The following is a 19,707-nucleotide window of genomic DNA, read 5'->3' on the forward strand; positions in this document are numbered from 1 at the left end:
GATGTTTCCCTGTGGCAGTTCCCACTGGTGTCCATCCATCACAGAGATGTTCCCGAGTGGCAGTTCCCACTGGTGTCCATCCGTGCACAGAGATATTCCCGAGTGGCAGTTCCCACTGGTGTCCATCCCTGCAGAGATGTTCCCTGTGTCAGTTCCCACTGGTGTCCATCCATCACAGAGATGTTCCCTGTGTCAGTTCCCACTGGTGTCCGTCCATCACAGAGATGTTCCCTGTGTCAGTTCCCACTGGTGTCCATCCCTGCAGAGATGTTCCCTGTGTCAGTTCCCACTGGTGTCCATCCATCACAGAGATGTTCCCGAGTGTCAGTTCCCACTGGTGTCCATCCATCACAGAGATGTTCCCTGTGTCAGTTCCCACTGGTGTCCATCCATCACAGAGATGTTCCCGTGTGTCAGTTCCCACTGGTGTCCATCCATCACAGAGATGTTCCCACTGGTGTCCAGCCATGCACAGAGATGTTCCCTGTGTCAGTTCCCACTGGTGTCCGTCCATCACAGAGATGTTCCCGAGTGTCAGTTCCCACTGGTGTCCATCCCTGTACAGAGATGTTCCCTGTGTCAGTTCCCACTGGTGTCCGTGGAGGGGGCACAGCTGGCACAGCTGCCCAGCGATGTGGGCTCTCCTCTCTGGAGACATCCCAAACCCACCTGGACACGTTCCCTTGCCAGAGCTGCCTTCCAACCCTGAGCATTCCCCGGTCCCGCGGCACGCGCGTGGCCGCCACCTGGGGCACACCTGGGGACACCTGGGGCACACCTGGGGCACACCTGGGCACGCGGGGGACCTCGCACCTGTGCGCGCGCTCACACACCTGCGCTCCGCCCTTGCCGTGCGCGGCCCCTTTAAGACGGGGGGGGGGGGGGGAGGAGAGGCGCGCGCGCGCCCCCCCCCTCGCCTCGCGCCGGCGGGGCGCGTCGCGCGCGGATGACGTCACGCCATGGCCGCCCTGCGCCGCCGCGAGTAGAGGCCGCTCCGCCGCCCCGTCCCGCGCTGCCGCCGCCGCCCCGCCGGCCCCGGCCCGCCCCCGCCGCTCCCGGCCCGCCCCCGCCGCGCCCCGCACCGCGCCGGGCCCCCGCAGCCACCCCCACACCGGTGAGGCGCCTCCCGCGCCGCCGCGGCCTAGCGCCGGGAAAGCGGGGGGGGGGCGGGCGCGGGCCCGGCGGGGAGAGCGGCGGCACCGGGGAGCGGGGAACGGCGGCGGCAGCGGGGAGAGGAGGGGAGGGCCCGCGGGGTTCTGAAGGGGTCGGCGGTGCGCGGGAAGCCGGAGAAGCTCCGGGCCGGGGCAGCGCGGAAATGAATGAATTGCCCCGGTTGGTCGCGGTGAGGAGCGGGAGGGGCCGGCCCCGGCGCCGCGGGAGGCCTGGGGGGGCCGGGGGCAGAGCTGGGACCGGCACTCCTCGGAGGGGAGTGGGGACGGGAGAGCGCCCGGGGGCACGGCACAGAGGGCCCGGCTGGCACCGAGCAGAGTGAGGGGCACAGAGAGCCCGGCTGGCACCGAGCAGAGTGAGGGGCACCGAGCAGAGTGAGGGGGCACAAACTATGGGGTACAGCAGCCTTGCCTGCACATGGGGACAGCCCGGGCTGGCCTTGGGCTTTGTCACCTGTGGGGACAGTTTTGAGGTGAGTTTGGGCTTTGTTACTTGTGGGGACAGTCCAGGCTGGCCTTGGGCTTTGTCACCGTCAGGGTCAGCTCTAGGTTGGGTTTGGGGTTTGTCACTCATGGGGTCAGTGCTGAGGTGAGTTTGGGGTCTGTCACCTACAGGGTCAGTTCTGAATGGGTTTGGGGTCTGTCACCTGTGGGGTCAGTTGTGGGGTGTGTTTGTCACCTTCAGGGTCAGCTCTGAGGTGAGTTTGGGGTCCATCACTTGCAGAGTCAGCTCTGAATGGGATTGAGCTTTGTCACTCATGGGGTCAGTCCTGAGGTGAGTCTGGGGTCTGTCACTTCCAGGGTCAGCTCTGGGGTGGGTTTGGGGTCCATCACTTGTGGGGTCAGTTGTGGGATGGGTTTGTCACCTGCAGGGTCAGTCCTGAGTTGGTTTTGGGGTCTGTCACCTGCAGGGTCAGCTCTGGGGTGGGTTTGGAGTTTGTCAGCTCTCAGGTGTGTTTGGGGTCTGTCAGCTCTCAGGTGGGTTTGGGGTCCATCACTTGCAGGGTCAGCTCTCAGGGGAGTCTCCTCAGAGCTGCAGCAAGGACAGCACCTCCAGGGTGTGAATTCTTTCCTCCTGAGCTTTGCCTGGATTCAGAAAAAGGCTCCCAGTTTATCAGGACAGCTCCTTGCCAAACTGCTGATCCAACATCAGTCTTTTGAGTGGGATTATCCCAAATCCTGCTGGATCCAGGTGTGACTCTGCTGCTTGTCTCTCCCTGAGGCCCTGAGAACTCACACCCAGCGTTTGCTGGGGGAGAGCTGCAGGGAGATCAGCTGTGCTGGGAAAACATTCTGCAGCTGCTTTTCCCTGCAGGACCCCACCACAAATCCATGGGGAACATTCCTGCTTCAACCCCAGCTCCTGGAAATGCCTCTCAGCACCAAACTGATCCACAGGGCACCTGAGTTTGGGGCATCAAAGGGTGCCCTGAGAGCTGCTGAGTTCCCTGGGCATCCTGCACCTCAGAGCTGCCCAAGGATGGTAGAGAAATGAGGATTTGGGTTAATTAACCCTGTTAGCAGCTGGAATTGCAGTCAGGGCAGGGCTGCACACAGGTTCATCCTCTCAGTGTTCTGTGTTTCCCCTCTCCTGGCTCCTGAGGAATTGATTTTCTGCTGCCACTGCTCTTCCATGTTCTTCCCTGTGTTGTTTCCTGCCCTTGGTTTCTGCTTTGCCTCTGCTCTTGCAGTTTTTTGTTCCCTGAATCTTTGTGTGCTCTCCTCACCTGTCCTGTCAGCACTCTTCCCTCTCCTCAGCTCCCTCAGAGTTCCTGCTCCAGAATTTGCTGCTCTGCTTTCACCCCTGGATCTCATGGAGCTGATTCACAGCAGCTCTTTGGCTTTTAGGAAGTGGATTTTATCCTTTTATCCCAAAGATTTCAGCCGGAAGGAAAAAGCCTCCTCTCTTTTTTTTCCTTCCCATGTGTGCTGTGACCTCCCCCAGGGCTGCCAGGGGACAGAAATGGGGAATGCACTTGGTTCATCATATCCATGAAAATTGGTAGGATTTTAAGCCTGCAGTTGATGGCTCTGCCCAGCTCCAGGTTTTTGTAGGAACTCAGTTCCTGCCTGGAATTTCTACCTTTTTAATTTTGCACCTTTTGGTGCTGTTCATTTAACAGCAGAGAAGAAATTGGGCCTGATTTTGCAAAAGGAGCTGCTGGGTTAAAATTCCTGCTCTGACTCCTCTGGCCTTGTGAAAATCAACTGACAAAGGTGTGAGATTCAGGATATTTTTTTAAATGTATCCTGGCGAGGTGGAAATGGACTTTTAAAAGCAACTTAAGTAGCAAAGAGCTTTTCTCTCCCTGCCCTTAGTGCTGTGCCAAGGCTACTTAATCCCAGTGCTTTAAGTTAAAAAATCTTGGATGTCATTAAGCTTTGATAAAAATATCTTACACAGGAAGTGAGGAAGGTGAATTTAAATTTCTGTAGAAATCTCTACAAATTTCTCCTCTCATTTTTAGGGGGGAAATACATAATTTTAAATGTTTCTAAGGAGGGTTTAGTAGGAACAAATTGGCTCCTTCCTGGTGCATCCAGGCACGGTGAGGGTGGCCAGGTAGGAGGAGCACCTCTGTCCCACCTTGTGCAAGCCGTGGGACTCTGATAAATTCAGGAGCAGTTCATCCTTCATTCCCTAATTTGAGATATTCCAGAGCCCAGGCTGTGAAACTTCCAGGTCACTGATGTGTTGTGGGACTAAAATCTCCTCATTCCTGGGAAGTTCTGCTGCCACATCCTCAATTTCTTCCCTCAGAAGCTGTGACCTGCTTTGAAGAGGCTTTTACCTCACTGAAGCTTGCCAAAAAATTCTAAAACCAGGGAAAGACCCTTATTTTTTTTTTTTTGGCCCCTGTGCTGCCCCAGGCTGTCTCAGACACTCAGGAAAGGAATATTTGACACACTTTGAGCAAAAGAAGCAGGTTTTGGAACAGAAATAGTTGTGCAGCTGGGACCAAAGGCAGCTTTGCCTGAATTTTTAAGATTTTTAAAGATAAAAGGCTGCTTGGTGAGAGGCATTAATACATCCCTGCCTCTTGCCTGAGCTGCAAGTCAAACAAGCTTATCTGGGGCTTAGGAGAGTTAATTTTTTGCTTTTATGACTGGTTTTGAACTAGGAAGGAACTGGCTTAGTTTTAAGGCACAAAAAAAAGCCAAGTTTATGGTGAGGGAGGGATGAAACCTGGGGGCTTCTGCTCTGCCAATTCTGTCACTGCTGCTTGATTTAAAGTACCTCCATGGAGTCCATTTCTCTCTGTTTTTTGTGATTTTTGTCTTTATATTTCCCTAAAGGACAGCAGAAAGCAATTTTAAAAACTCCAAATGTAAAAAAAAAACCCAAACAACCCCTAAAAAACCCCTCAAAAATCCTCAAAATCCTTTCAATATTTCAGAGATTTGGGATAAATCATGATTTTCAGATTTAAAAGACCTCTCCAGAAAAACCTCTCACAATTCCAGAGATTTGGCATAAATTGTGATTTGAAGTTTAAAAAAAAACAAAAAAAAAACAAAAAAACCCTCATAGAATTCCAAAGATTTGGAATTAATTGATTTGCAGATTATTTTAAGACAACACTTAAAACTGGAATTAAACTTGCTGTTCTGTTCCATCATCAGGCAGTTTTCCTTTTAATTTCCAGCTCCCAATTTTTTTTTCCTGCTGCTGATTTTACCTTTGGACATCTGGGCTTTGTTTTGGGACATTTCCATTCAGGGTAAGATTGCTGCCAAAATCTGCTTTGTTGGTTTTGGGAACTCTTGGAGCAACAGCCCAATCCCTCAATCCAAGGAAATACACCCCAAAAAACTCTCCCTGCCTGGATTTTGTGAGCCCTTCTCACTTGGGTCATCATTTATTGTGTTTCTTATCATTTCGGCTGATGGAAATTAATAGGAAATTATTACAACTGCTGGATGCTCTGGATTTTATAAAAGCTGCTGTGCAGGTCAGAGTTCTGTATTTCAATATTTTGTATTCCTCACCATCAGACCATACTTGTTTCCTCCCATCCCTCCAAAGGTCTCCATGTCAAACACAAAAAGCCATTTGCTTCACTTAAATACCTTTTTTTTCAATTATTTTTTGGTGCTGCTTATTTGCAAGAGAACAGAAAACAAATTTCCTGATCCATGTGCCCCTGGCAGATTTGATATTTCTGGTGGCCTCCCCAGGCTGACCTTTGTGTTCACACAAAGTCACTTCTCAGGCACTTGGGCAATTAAAATCCCCACTCTGAACTGGCTCTTGGAGCCAATAATAATTTGTGCAGGAATTTATGAGCTCAGCATCAGGCTTGATGTGCTCCATGAGGAGATAATTTCCTTCAGCTCCATCCTGGGGCACTGCTCAGAGCTGTTGTCACCAGGACACAACTTCTGCCTTTTTGTTTGGGTTTGACCTTGGCAGGGAAAATCAGAACCTTGCTGCTGAGCCAGAACCAACTTCAGTGTGCAGGGGAAGAAGAGGAGCTGGGAGGAAGCTCCAAATGTGGATTTTTCTGCTGCTCTGGGCCCTGCTGGTGTTGAGATCATCTCGTGTTAATCAATTAACTGATAGCAGCAGGGCTCTGAGGGCTTGGGGAGAGCACAGCAGTCCTAAAATACAGCTTAAGGTCCTTCTGGGAGTGGTTTGAGTTTATTTTCTGGTTTTAACTCCTCTGCAGACTCCCACAGTATAAGGAGCAGCATTTTCTGGAGAGGGACTTTGATCTTGGGAGTTTGCAGCAAATTCTCTTCATTACTAAAAGATTTTGGGGGTTCCATTTGCTTTACTTGGGGCAGTGTTTGGTGAGTCTGTGTGGCTTTTTGATGGGAAATCCCCTTTTCTGTGCAAAACCAGTTGGACAAACAGGGAAAAGTGTCAGGAAAAGGTGAAATAGCAGCTTAATAAAAGATTAGTAAACTCTGATTTTCATGATGGATTGCTGGGTGTGTTTCAAGGAGCAACCAGAGTCTGACATTTCTGCTCCAAGGGTTTTAAAAATGCCAGGTGAAACTCTGCTCACTTATGCCATGGTTTTGTGGCAGCACTAAATGAACTTGCAGAGAGCAGCTGGAATGAGACATGGGACAGATTAAAATGAAGATGATTTGTAATTCTATGGCTTTTTTTAAGGGTATTTAGAGCTTTTGTGTGGATGTCTCCCAGTCAGCTCAGCCAGTTCTGGTCAGGCATTTCTATAATTCATGGGATTTTTGTTTCTGGGGTAAAAGAAATGAATGTATGGCCCATTTTTTCCCCTGCTTTGCATCCTGCCTTTTTCTGTTGTATTTATTGGCTTTATTCTCAGCAGACATGGGATTTTGAACTTCCACCAAGCACATGTTTAGACATCTTCTAGGAAAGTCTCATGCAGACAGCTAGATCTGCTGGTTTGAAGGAATTTTGGGCTCTTTATTGAGAGCTCTGCCCTCTCAGGTGAGACCCCACCTGGCCCAGCCCAGGGAGGAGCTGGAGCTGCTGCAGAGAGCCCAGAGGAGGCTCCAGGAGGAGCAGAGGATGGAGCAGCTCTGCTGGGAGGAAAGGCTGGCACAGCTGGGAGTGTTCACCTGCACAGGAGAAGCTTTGGGGTGACCTCAGTGTGGCCTTCCAGGACCTGAAAGAGCTGCAGGAAAGATGGAGAAGGGCTTTGGACACGGGATGGAGGGACAGGACACAGGGAATGGCCTCAGGCTGAAGGAGTGCAGGGATAAGTGGGATATTGGGAAGGAATTGTTCTCTGGGAGGGTGGGCAGGCCCTGGCACAGGTGCCAGAGCAGCTGTGGCTGCCCCTGGATCCCTGGCAGTGCCCAAGGCCAGGCTGGACAGGGCTTGGAGCAGCCTGGGATGGTGGAAGGTGTCCCTGCCATGGCAGGGGTGGGATGGGATGGGATCTTTATGATCCCTTCCAGCCCAGACCAGTGTGGGGCTCTATGGAATTCCGACCTCAAGCTCTGTCATGGCAGCACACTCTAGTCTAGGACAATATTGGAATCAGTTCTTTGTGCAGTTTAAAGTCTGAATTTCCCCCTTGAAGGATCTGTGAGAAACCATATTCCTGAATTGATGGCATCCCAGAATGGTTTGGCTTGGAGGGGACCCTAAAGCTCCTCTCCCTCCAAACCCCAGCCACGGGCAGGGATGCCCCTCCCTGGACTGGGTTCCCCAGGGCCCCATCCAGCCTGGCTTTCCAGGAGCTCCCAGAACCTTTCCTTAGGAAGCAAAGCTCAGGAGAATGAGTTCCCTCAGGTGAGGTTTCCCTGCTTGCCCAGTTTGCTGCCCCTAACCAGAGCTGTTCTGTGCCCTGCAGACCCTCGGGGACTGATGGACGTTTCCGACAGCCCGGAGCCAAACCCCTGCTCTCCCGAGGAAGAGGACCAGCAGCTTTCTGATGAGGAGGTCCTGAAGGAGAGCGGCTCAGAGCGAGAACTCGATGGGGAGGGTGGCCAGGGGAGCCTCCTGGGCGAGGAGGAGGAGGCAGGCAGGGCCCTGAGCCGCGGGGAGGAGGAGAACCACTCGGACGAGGAGGATCGGCTGAGCGAGGCCAGGTCGCAGGAATCCGACACCAACGAGCAGAGCGGGGGGCTGAAGAGCCCCCGGCCCCGCAAGGGGGAGGAGGAAGACAGGACGAACGACCTGGAAGTGTCCTCTGTCACCAGGGAGCTGGATGAGCACGAGCTGGACTACGATGAGGAGGTTCCCGAGGAGCCCAGTGCTGCTGCTGCAGAGGAGGACGGTGAGAAAGCTGCTGGGGAGGATGATGAGGAAGAGGAGAAAGGAGATGATGCCCCTGAAGATGAGAAGAAATCCAGCAGCAAAAGCGATGATGAGAAGGACGGGCAGGATCCCCTCAAGGAGAAGAAGAAAGAAGAGGATGATGGGGAAATTGATGATGGAGAAATCGATGTAAGTAGGAGGTGGGCAGAGCCCTGGGGTGGTTCAGAGCTGGTTGCTTCTCCCACTGCAATTCCTTCCTCCTCCTGGTGGGAATATCCACATCCCTGGTGTGCAGGGAGCCCTTTCCCCTGGAGGTAAGGCCAGGGCATGGAGCAAGCCCTGATCTCAGGGGTTGCTCTGTGCTGAACCAAAACTTTGTGCCAGAGCCATCAAAATGAGCTTTGTTCCCTCTCAGTGTGGGGAGACTCCAGTGCTGTAGGAAACTGCCCTGCCTCAGCTCCAGGGACACTTGGGAATGATGCTGACAGCAAATCCCATGGACTGGGTGTCCAGGAGCTGTTCAGATAGAGGGGCTGGTGCTGGGGGGTGGTTGTGCTGCTCAAACCCTGATCCTGAGCTCTTCCTGGGGCTCCAGCAGCCTCTGGATGCATTGAAAGGGATTGGAAGGTGATGGGATTTCTGGAAAATACCCAAGGCATGGTTTGGGGATGGGATCAGGGATGTGCAGTGTTTCACAGCTCTGAACCAACCAAGATATTAAAAAAAAAAAGTGGGGTTTAGCTGCAAGTGGGGATTAGGGAAAATCTCACCTTTAGCCATGGTTGTGTTCAGCAGGGAGCTCTGCAGAGCAGCAGCTGCTTTGTGCAGCTTAACAGCAATTTCCTCCTTTTCCATGAAGAAAACAGGGCAGAGTAATTCCAGTAAAACCCCTCCCGTGGGCTCCTGGTCTGGAATTGCATCCCAGTGGTGGGAGTGTGAAGAGAAATTGCTGCTGCAGAGCACCTGGGCTGGCTCCCCGTTCCAGAATTGCAGCTGCACAGCTGGGCTGGGAGTGGGAGTGTCCCCAGGGAAGCACTGCAGCGGGGTGGGGTCACTGCTGGGGCTCCTCAGCTGAGCAGGGGAGCTGCTGTGTCCTTCCAGGCCCCATTCCTGTGGGTCTGACCTGGCCACAGGACCCTGGGAAGCTCCTGGAGCCTTGCTGTGCTCCTCCTTTTTCTCTATAAAGAATCATATTTTGTATGGTTTTTACTCTTCATAATTCATTGGCAAGTTTAATTGCTTTCAAAAATGACAGTTTTTCTCCTTCATGCCCATCCTGGCAGGTGAGCTTGTTCAACACGTGTTTTCCAAAGGTTTTGTACATTCCTGAATCAGTTAGAAGGAATTCCAGTACGTTATGGGCAGAAAAAAAAATTCCTGGAGTCCTCACTCCATGCCTTCACCTTGATTAAAATATGAATGCTCTCCTTTGGAGCCTGAGGCATTCTTGGGAGCTCTCCTCACAAAGCAGGAGATGAATCTCTAGCCTGGTTTTCATACATTAACTCATAACAGCATTCTCAGCTGCCTGATTCCAAGGAGACCTCCCAGAAATAAATACTTCCCCTTTTGTCCCAGACTTCACACAGCTCCTTTGAAAGCAGCAGAGTGGAGCTGGTTCTCCCATTCATGCAGCACTGAAAGCCAGCCCCAGCTTTGGGGAAAACTTCAAGCTCTGCATTTCCTTCTGCTTTCAGCCTCCTGGCGTGGAGGGAGGGGAATATTAATGCAAATTTTAATTGGAATATGAGTGCAGGCTTTTAGATCCCTTGCTGTTGAGGAGAGCTGTGTGTCCCTGGCTGCTCAGGAATGCAGCAGGAGAGGCTCTTCCCCCTCCTCCCTGTGCTCCTGTGCTTGTCTGCAGCCCAGGGATGGCTTTTTCCTTCTTCCCAGCTGCTCAGTGGATCAAAGGAAACTTTTCCTCAGTTTCCCACCCAGAGAGCAGCTGTTGCCAGGCAGAGGGAAGGCCCCTCCAGATGCTCCCTCTTCACCATATTTCACGTGCTGAAAACGGGGAAATGGAGGCAGAGAGGGAAAACCAGGATGTCCTTTAGGATAAAATCCTGATTTCCTGCCCAGATACCTGTGACACCTCTCTGGTCATTGCACCTTTGCCTCCTGCATCCCCAGCTCCTTTTGGCTTTCCAAGTGCAGCCTAACAAAGCTGATACTTGAAAGTTCCAAAAACTTTTCTTCTTTTGGAGGTGTTTCATGGCTGGTATTTCTTAATCTTGGAGCAACCTCCAGCTACCAGAATTTATTCCTAGGGATGAGGCAGAGTTTTGTCTGAGCTGGTTCCCAACTCCAGCGTGGAGCTGAGGAGTAGAAGGGAAGGTGGAGATGACTGGAAGAAATCTCTTGGATTTAACCTGAAAAGTTCATTTGTGAGATTGTCCCTGGAGAGGGACTTTGGACAAGGGTGTGGGGTGATAGAACGAGGTGGAACTGACAGGGTTTGGTTGGATATGGGGAAGAAACTCCTTCCTGTGAGGGTGCTGTTCCCTGGCACAGGTGCCCAGAGCAGCTGGGGCTGCCCCTGGATCCCTGGCAGTGCCCAGGGCCAGGCTGGATGGGGTTTGGAGCAGCCTGGGATGGTGGAAGATGCTTTTACACCTGGAATCTTCTGCCTTCACCTTGTGCAGGTGCTCTGGGGCATTCCTTTAACCCGACCTTGCTTTTCTGCCGTGGTTTTGCCCCGGGGTGGCTCTCAGTGCCTGATGTTTGAGCAGCCTGGGCACTGCCAGGCCCTACAGGGCACACCCCACGTGAAATGTCAGCTTTGTGTGTCTGTTCCAGGACGATGACTTGGAAGAAGGGGAAGTTAAAGACCCCAACGACAGGAAGGTGAGGCCACGGCCCACCTGCCGCTTCTTCATGAAAGGTAACCACGCTCTGGGGTGTGAGAGGAGCCAAAGCTGCTGCAGTTGGTCATGTCTGGGGGTTTTTGTTCTCCATTAAGCTGCTGTTACATGATAAATTGTGCCCCAGGTGTCCTCAGCACCACCTTGCTGTTTGTTGGTGGCCAAAGCTGAATTTTCATGGAGCCACTACACAAAAAGGGCTTTGCCCTCAGCGTGGTGGGCCTGGAGGAGGTAAATAAAGGGAGAGTTGCAGGAATTTTTGGGATAAAACACAGAGGTTGTGGCTGCCTCATCCCTGGGAGGCTCCAAGGCCTGGTAGGAGAGGAATTGGAGCAATCTGGGATAGTGGAAAGGTGTTGGGATTGGAACTGGATGAACTTTAAGGCCCTTCCAGCCCAAAGCATTCCATGATTCTGCTCCCTGCCTCACCTCTGTTTGTTTGGGATGCACTGTGGTGCTTGCTTTGCCCTCAGGTTTCCTGTGAAAGGCAAAGCTCCTAATTGGAAATGTTTGTCATTAACAGATGAGGATCTCATAGGCTTATTCCTACATTTAGTTAACAGTGTGTGTCCAGTTTTCCCTCCCTCCCTTCTCCTCACTGGAATATGCTTCTTGTACATTGATCCATCTGTGTCTGGATGTGTTTGTCCCCTCTGGCAGGTGGAGAGTGCCAAATCTCTCTCCACGTTTGTGAAAACAAGTAAATGCCACCAGAGCTGGAGAGGAGAACAGTCAAACACCTCCAACAGCGTTACTCCTTAAAGGGTTTTCAATTCCTGGTGGGGTTTTTGGTGGCTGGAGGCTGAAGTGCTGCTGGCAGCAGGGATCTAACAGCTGTGTGTTCCCACAGGACACTGCACCTGGGGCATGAACTGTCGCTTTATCCACCCCGGAGTGAACGACAAGGGAAATTACTCCTTGATCTCCAAACCTGAGCCCTTCTCCCCCAACGGTGCCCCTCCCATGGGGCCTCACCCGCTGATGCCAGCCAACCCCTGGGTATGGAACCTCTCCTGGCTGTTTATGGCTTCTGCAGCACCCTCCCCATCCCTGCAAGTGTTCCAAGTGGGGCTTTGGAGAGCCTGGCATGGTGGAAAGTGTCCCTTCCACTGGAACCAGATGAGCTTCAGGGTCCCTTCCAACCCAAACCATTCCACGAGCCTGGGATTTTCCTCCTCTTTATGTGACCTAATACCTCAGCAGCTGAAGATGTGATTTTTAAATTGAGTTCTTGGGGTTGCCAGTAGAGGGAAGTAATTTTCCATGGTTTCCCAGCTTAGTCCAGCTGAGGCACGTCTGGAGTAACTCTGAGGAAGCTTTACAAAGCACAGCTTTGCCGTTTAAAACTAACTCAAGTGTCTTCTCCTGCTCTCCTCACCTTTGCTACAGGGAGGCCCAGTGGTTGATGAAATCTTACCTCCACCTCCTCCAGACCCTCCAACAGAAAGTGCCTGGGAGAGGGGACTCCGGCATGCTAAAGAGGTAAATTCCTGCCTCCAAAATCCACTGGAAAAGCTCCTTTTGGAGCACGAGTTTCTTGCTCTTTCTCCATTCCTTTTGACTTTTAATCTATTAAGTATGTTTTTTTGTACATCACAATTGTTAGACAGCCAAGAGGAGCTCAAATCCAGGTTGAGGAGGGTTATATTAAGAAATAGTGAGAATTTCTGTTCAAGTCCAGCCCTCCACAAAGCAAAGCTTTAAGCCGATCTAGTTTCCCTCCCTTCAGTACCTGTTTCTCCAGTTTGTGATCACTGCAGGGGGGAAACTTCTGTTTCCTGCTGTTCTGAGCTGGTGGAGCAGGGAATTAATCAGGAAAAGTCCAGCATCCTGCACATTCTGATGGAAGAAGGTGCTCTGGCTGCAGGAAATCACCTGAGGGCAGGATTTTTAATATTCCAATTTCTTCCTGCCCAGGAACCTTGTCACGCTGTTTTTGTGATCTTTAAAAAGGTATTAAAAAAAAAAAAAGTGTATATATATTAAAAAAAGGTATTAAAACTTTTTGTTCTCTTTAAAAAGGTACTAAAAAAAGCAACCATGAGGAAAGAGCAGGAGCCTGACTTTGAGGAGAAGAGGTTCACAGTGACCATCGGGGAGGACGAGCGGGAGTTCGACAAGGAGAACGAGTTTTTCCGGGACTGGAATTACCGCATCACCAGAGACGTCCGGGACCCCGCGTAAGGAGCACCCTGGGGTGCTGCAGGGAGCACAGCTGGGTGGGAGTGCAGTGCAGGGGGGCTCGGTGTCCCTCCAGACTGGGGGAATGGCACCTCCAAACAGGGAGCAGCTCCCATGGATGGAGCGGGAGGTTAAACCCTTGAGCCGCCTCCGCTCGCTCCGCTTCAACCCCACCTCCCTTCCCAGTCTCCCTGAACCTCCTTGGAATTCTGCTCCCTCCTGGGCTCTCTCCAGCTCTGCATTGCCTCCCTCACACCAGTGTGCTCTTCCAGCTTTTTTTTCCCCCCCCTCTTTTTTTTGCTTATCCCAAACATGAGAATTGAAAAGCATTCCAGGTGAGGCTGCGAAGTTGGAGCGTGTTCAGTGGGCAGGAGCTGATGGCCCCAGCTGGGGCTTCTTTGCACTGGTGCAAACTGGTTTAAAAACACCTGGACTGGTCCCAGTTAAACTGGGCACTGGGAGAAACAAAGCTGGTACCTGGCCACAACAAGCACCTAAATTTAAGTGTTCAGGTAATTGGGGTTTTAAGGTAAAATTGAAAGAGTTGGAGACCTCAAACCCAGCTCTGGGAAATTGTTTGGTACTTCTCAAGCCAGGAAAAGGAATGGGAAGAGATTTTTTGGGAAAGAGGCTTGGATTCTGCAGGAATACAGGTGGATTTGTCTCTCCTTGTTCATGCATCCTCCGTTCTTCCTACATGGACAGATTATGGAAATATTTTCACTCCCAGAGGGTTTGCAAGGCTTAGTTCTGTTTATTTTAGAGTGGATGAATGACAAAAAAAACTCTGAAAAGGAGTAGATTAAGCTTTTGTTCAATATTCTTTGATTTGCTCTGGAGTGCAATTCCTTTCCCTAATTAAAAAAAAAAAAAGTAAAACAAAAAGACCTCTGTCCTCTGTTCTGAAGGAAAAGAAACTTCTAAAGTATTAATATTTTCCTGAGTTTAATTAGCTCTGGATCTCGGTCTTGTGTTCCTCTCAGAGGAACCAGTGCTCTGGGGGCTGTTCATCCATTATCTTCATTTTATGACTGCCCTATAAAGTGCACCAGCATTTTGGGCCTCTCTGATGTAGGAACTGTTAAGAGCAGGCCTGGTTTTCCCATAGTCCAGAAAAAAAATATATTGCACATAACCAGTGTTAAACAAAACTCATCCAACAGCTGGAATTCCTGAAAATGGAAGGCTGTGTGAGCAGGCTGTAGCATAAAAATATCTTTATTGTGTGTGAAGGGAAAAGTTATGAATCTGCTGCTGTAAGCTCTAGAAAATGCAGATTTTTCTCCTCCCCACACACAAGTTGTTGCCCAGTTGGGCACCTTGCAGCCAACGGAGCACTGGAAGTGCAGCTGGGGTGTAGAAAATGCTTTCAGCACTGTCTTGTGACATGTGGAGTTGTCTCAGTAGTTCATGAATCCCTTTTTCTTTTTTGAATAACTATAGGGAGGTGGACATCAAAGAAAACATTAACTATGGGTAAGCAGGTCTTTGATTCCAGTACTGTTACAACTGTAAGAAAATTTTCCTTTGCCTTTTTTTCCATTGCACTTCCTCCAACTTCCGAGGCCACAGACTGACCACTGTCCCCTCAGCAGTTGACTCAGTGGTTATATTGGAATATTTTTGGGGTGGTACCAGTTGTTTTCTAGTGATACAAGCACTGAATTACCCAAACACACAGCAGTGATCCTTTTTGAAATAAAAAAAAACCCTCCACCAATATTACAGAAAGGGGAAATTTGGGCTTGAGGCTGTGTGAAAAAGCAGAGTTTCCTTTCTGGCATGGCTTGAGATATTTTCCTGTCTCTGAACACCTGATGTCACTGAATCCAGGCTGGTTTGGGGTTGGCATCAGGAGTTTGTTGCATCTCAAATCCTAGTTCTCCTTCCCTTGGGTTATTGCTTCAGTCGAAAAGAGAAATCCTAAATTATATAAAAGCACTGAAAGAAATACAGGTACCACTCACAGGGCAGCACCTTCATCTTAACCTGGCTCTTTGGCACTTCTAAAATTCAAAAAGTGTCTCCTTTATTAGTTTTTTGATAAATCAGAGCCTCATTATGGATAATCTGGAATTTGGGAGCACTTGCTGTATAATCTTAGCTCTGCCACCAACTCCTCTGTGGCCCTGGAAGTTTCTTCTTCCCTGTACCCTCCTCATCCTCACAGTGGATCTGATATTTGCACTCCAGGTGGTTTGATGTTGTTGAGTTGGGGAATTAAAACCATCAAGCAATGTTAACAGAAATCAGGACATGGAGGAAGCAGCTTTAAGGAGGGTGGGGTTTCAATCCTTCCCCTCCCCAAAACTCCCTCGTTCTGCAGTTCTGTGTGTGCCACGTGCTCACCAGTCCCTGGCTGGGCCAGCAGCTGATTCCCACTGGGGAATGTCAGCTGGAGAACTGGTGCCTTCATCCCAGGGGGTAATTCCAGGTGCAGGGTGTTGCTGACCTGCCCCAAAAGCTCCACTGCTCCCTGTGGAAAGCTCAGCACCTGTCCTGTGCTGGTGGCACTGGTGGCAGCCATCACTCCAGGGGCAGGGAACTGGGGGATCTCCATCCCTTCCACTCCTGAAGGAGTTTGGGATGAGCTGTGGTGCATGGGCAGAAATCCCAGCTCTCAATCAATGAGGCAGAGCATGTCCTGCTCCCTTTGCAGGCACTGGAAGGGGCTCTCAAAAGCACTTTCTGTTGTTTGCACCACATTGATTTGAAGGCTGAATTTTTGGTAGCTCTTTTTTTGGTGTTTATCAAGAAAGGTTTGTGCTTTTCTCTGATAAGCCTCACTTTAAAAAAGACTGTCTGGTTGGGCTGTGTAAAAAATAAACATCTCTGCACAGCCCTGCTGCATTGAACGTGGTTTTCTTGTCACAGTGGCTGAGCTGACGTAGCACACACAGTTTTTGTGGTGCCAAGGTGCCTTTTCCCTCTCTAACATTCCCTGTTTTTCATTGTAGGCTTGATCCCTATGCAGATCCCTATTATGACTATGAAATAGAGCGCTTCTGGCGTGGTGGGCAGTATGAGAATTTCAGGGTTCAGTACACAGACCCCGACCCCTACCGTAACTACAGAGTAAGTAAGGAAATCCCCCCCTTCCCCCTTTTCCTTCCTGACTTTCTTCCAGGTTCTTCTGGGCCTTGGCACGGTTCCAGGGCAGTGCTTGGAACAGGAGCTTTCAAATAGTTCAATTTTGGCTTAATTCCAGCACAGAGTATGCTGGAGGTGAGGGGATGGAGGATCACCAGGAGGGCAAAAGCAGTGTTCAAGGTGGGGAGCTGCCTGGTGGAAAAGGCCTGGGAGTGCTGTTGGAGAAGGCCACTGGCACCTGGCTGGCCCCAGCCCTGGCATGGCCACAGCCCCGGGCAGGGACTGTCCCCTGTGCTGGGCACCGCTGAGACCACACCTGGGGCTCTGGTCAGGTTTGGAGAATCCTCCAAAACAGACCTGGAGGGGCTGGAGCGTGTCCAGGGAAGGGGATGGAGCTGGGAAGGGGCTGGAGGATCCTGAGGGATTTGGGAAGGCACTGGAGGATCCTGAGGGAGCTGGGGGGGCTCAGCCCGGAGCAAAGGAGGCTCAGGGACCCTCCTGGCCCTGCTCAGCTCCTGCCAGGAGGGGACAGCCGGGGGGTCGGGCTCTGCTCCAGGAACAGGGACAGGAGCAGAGGGAACGGCCTCATGCTGGCCCAGGGGAGGATTAGATTGGATTTTAGGAAAATTCTTCCATGGGAAGGGTGTAAAGCATTGGAAAAAACTGCCCAGGAAAGTGGCGGAGTCCTCACCCATGGAAGTGTTCAGAAAACCTGTGGATGTGGCACCTTGGTCAGTGGTGACCTTGGTGATGGTGCTGGCTGAGGGTTGCACTTGATGATCTGAAGGTCTTTTCCAACCTTAGCAATTCCATGTGTGAGATGGGAAGGTGGTTCCTGCTCATGCTCCTTGGCTGCTCCTCGGTGTAGCAGTTGAGCAGTGCTTGCCCATCCTTGGGCATCTTGGAGAGGGAGGGAGTTTCCAGGAAAGATCCTGGTGGAGGAAAGGGTTCCTTGCTAACTCCTGGGAAGGAGAGGATTAGAGTTGGGCAGGTGTGCTCTGTGTAGCAGCAGAGGCTCCAGCCTGACTGTGCAGATGGCAGGATTGAGGCCCAGGACAGCAGCAGGCAGGTGCTGAAATCCCAGGAGTTGTGGGTGGTACACCAGGAATGGATCTGGGTGAAAACAAAGTTCTGAACCCTTTCCCTGCTCTTCCTTTCCCCTCATGCAAACTTTGTGCCTCTGGAGCAGTGACCAAACCAGCCAGTCATGCTCAGGGGAGAGCTTTTCAGTGCTTTCCATCAAATCCTTTCAAGAGTACCTTTTCCTGTGCTCTAAATCCTTGTTTTCTGCAGGACAAGGAGCCTGGGCCTCACTGTGGCCACACATCACCAATTATTTTCCTGGTGCTCATTTGCAAAGTTAATTATGTGGTTATAGAAATGATCAGCAACAAGAGGAAAGACTTGTAAACATCAATACATTTATTTAATGAGCTTCACAAACCAAATTAATCCAACATTGACTTTTGAAAACAGCAGTTGTGTGGGGTGTGATGCTGTGTTTGTATCCAGGTTCTGCTCAGCAGGATGTTGGTCTCCAGATTGTTGATCTGTCATTGATCTCCAGATAATTGATCTCCAGATTGTTGATCTGTCATTGATCTCCAGATTGTTGATCTATCGTTGATCTCTAGATTGCTGATCTATCATTGATCTCTATATTATTGGTCTCCAGATTGTTGATCTGTCATTGATCTCCAGATAATTGATCTCCAGATTGTTAATCTGTCATTGATCTCCAGATAATTGATCTCCAGATTGTTGATCTATTAATGATCTTTATATTATTGATTTCTAGATTGTTGATCTCCAGATTTCTGATCTATCATTGATCTCTAGATTGTTGATCTCCAGATTGTTGATCTATCATTGATCTCCATATTGTTGATCTATCACTGATCTCCAGATTGCTGATCTATCATTTATCTCTATATTATTGATCTCCAGATTGTTGATTTATCATTGATCTGCAGATTATTGATCTCCAGATGGTTGATCTGTCATTGATCTCTAGATTATTGATCTCCAGATTTTTGATCTATCATTGATCTCCAGATTGTTGATCTGTCATTGATCTCCAGATGGTTAATCTGTCACTGATCTCCAGATTGTTGATCTATCATTGATCTTCAGATTGTTGCTCTATCATTGATCTCCAGATAATTGATCTCCAGATTGTTGATCTGTCATTGATCTCCAGATTATTGATCTCCATATTGTTGATCTATCATTGATCTCTAGATAATTGATCTCCAGATTGTTGATCTGTCATTGGTCTCCAGATTATTGATCTCCAGATTGCTGATCTATTGATCTCCAGATTGCTGATCTATTGATCTCCAGATCACTGGTCTCCATGTCACTGGCTTGCAGATTATTGATCTCAATCCTTTGCTGAGGGAGGGCGGATGGAATTCCTGGCGTTCCCAGGCCCGCCGGGCTTTGCTGGGAGCTGCTCCCCCAGCATCACCGTGGCTTCTGTGTTGTTTTTTTCCCAAGGAAAGAGAGCGAGAACGGGAACGGGAAAGAGAGACCAGACAGCGGGAGCGGGAACGGGAGCGGGAGCGCGAGCGGGAGCGGGAGCGGCGGCAGCGGGAGCGCGAACGGGAGCGGGAACGGGAGCGCGACAAGGAGCGGCAGCGGCGGAAGGAAGAGTGGGAACGGGAGCGGGAACGAGTGAAGAGGGACGAGAAGGACAGGCAGCACAGGGACCGCGACAGGGACCGCGACCGCGACAGGGAGCGCGACAAGGACAAGGACAAGGCCAAGCCGCGCTCCCCGCTGCTCCCCAGGTAAGCTGGGATCGGGTGCTGGCTGATCCGCGGGCGTGTAACTGCCGAGGACAGAAGTAGTTCGTGAGCCTTGTGGCCACTAAGTGGAGCTAAAACATCGGTGACAATGACCCTGAAAACAGGAATGTCCTTTGGTATGGAGATGGTCGGCTCCTCCCTCTTCCCTTCAGGCTGGAGAGGTTTTGGGAGGATGAGGGATTCCTGCAGGTTGGATCCTTGGGAGGCCTGTGGTGACTCCCTTTGAGGCCTTGAGAAATGCCTGTCACAAGATTTAGGGCTGCTTTGGGAGTTTGTGGATAGCAGAAGTATCTGGAGATTTAAGTACAAGTCGACAAAGTAAAGGAATTGTCCTTGGAACAAGTCTGTGCTCAGTAGAATTGCAGCCTGAAGTCAGATTTGTTTCCTCTGACCACCCATTGTTTGTGGAAATTGTGGTTGTGACCTGTATGAAAGAGAAAATGGAAGCAGACTGAAAGTGCAGGAACATGGTTCCTGTTTTGTTCCTCTGTCAGTGAGGCATATTTGTAAAGATCTGGATAAATATCCCAGTGAAATGGAAGCTCTGATGTCACAACCTCGTTTGGTTCAGAATCACGGAAAAGTATCACATCTTTTGCAGAGGGACACCTTGGAGCAACCTGGTCTAGTGGATGGTCCCTGCCCATGGCAGGGGGTGAAGTGAGAGGGACTTCACTGTCCTTCTCAACCCAACCCATTCTGTGATTTTGGGATCTCCAGGAAATCTGCTGAACAGTTTCTTGGGAAGAGTGGCAGATGGAGACTCCCCCAGCATGTGGAGCACCCTGGGGTGCCCACACAGGGATGTGTGGGGCACAGAGAAGTGCAGGGAAACTGTTTCCCAAGGTTTATTGGAGCTTTTCCTGCTGCCTGCTGTCCGTGCTGTTCCTCTG

At 50.5% G+C, this 19,707-nt stretch overlaps 1 protein-coding gene across 1 annotated transcript in view; it reads left to right on the plus strand.

Moving 5' to 3' along the window:
- Positions 1-1,071: 1,071 nt before the first annotated feature.
- Positions 1,072-19,707, plus strand: part of ZC3H18 (zinc finger CCCH-type containing 18) — a 43,608-nt gene continuing 24,972 nt past the window's right edge. The window contains exons 1-9 of the mRNA XM_021526935.3: positions 1,072-1,114; positions 7,466-8,061; positions 10,669-10,753; positions 11,584-11,732; positions 12,123-12,215; positions 12,756-12,913; positions 14,358-14,390; positions 15,872-15,989; positions 18,504-18,796. Of these exons, the coding sequence (XP_021382610.1) occupies positions 7,480-8,061; positions 10,669-10,753; positions 11,584-11,732; positions 12,123-12,215; positions 12,756-12,913; positions 14,358-14,390; positions 15,872-15,989; positions 18,504-18,796 (1,511 nt within the window). The 5' untranslated portion in view covers positions 1,072-1,114; positions 7,466-7,479. The remainder of the gene's footprint in view (positions 1,115-7,465; positions 8,062-10,668; positions 10,754-11,583; positions 11,733-12,122; positions 12,216-12,755; positions 12,914-14,357; positions 14,391-15,871; positions 15,990-18,503; positions 18,797-19,707) is intronic.

The sequence above is a fragment of the Lonchura striata genome, chromosome 13 (assembly GCF_046129695.1).
Source record: "Lonchura striata isolate bLonStr1 chromosome 13, bLonStr1.mat, whole genome shotgun sequence".
NCBI classification, from domain to species: domain Eukaryota; kingdom Metazoa; phylum Chordata; class Aves; order Passeriformes; family Estrildidae; genus Lonchura; species Lonchura striata.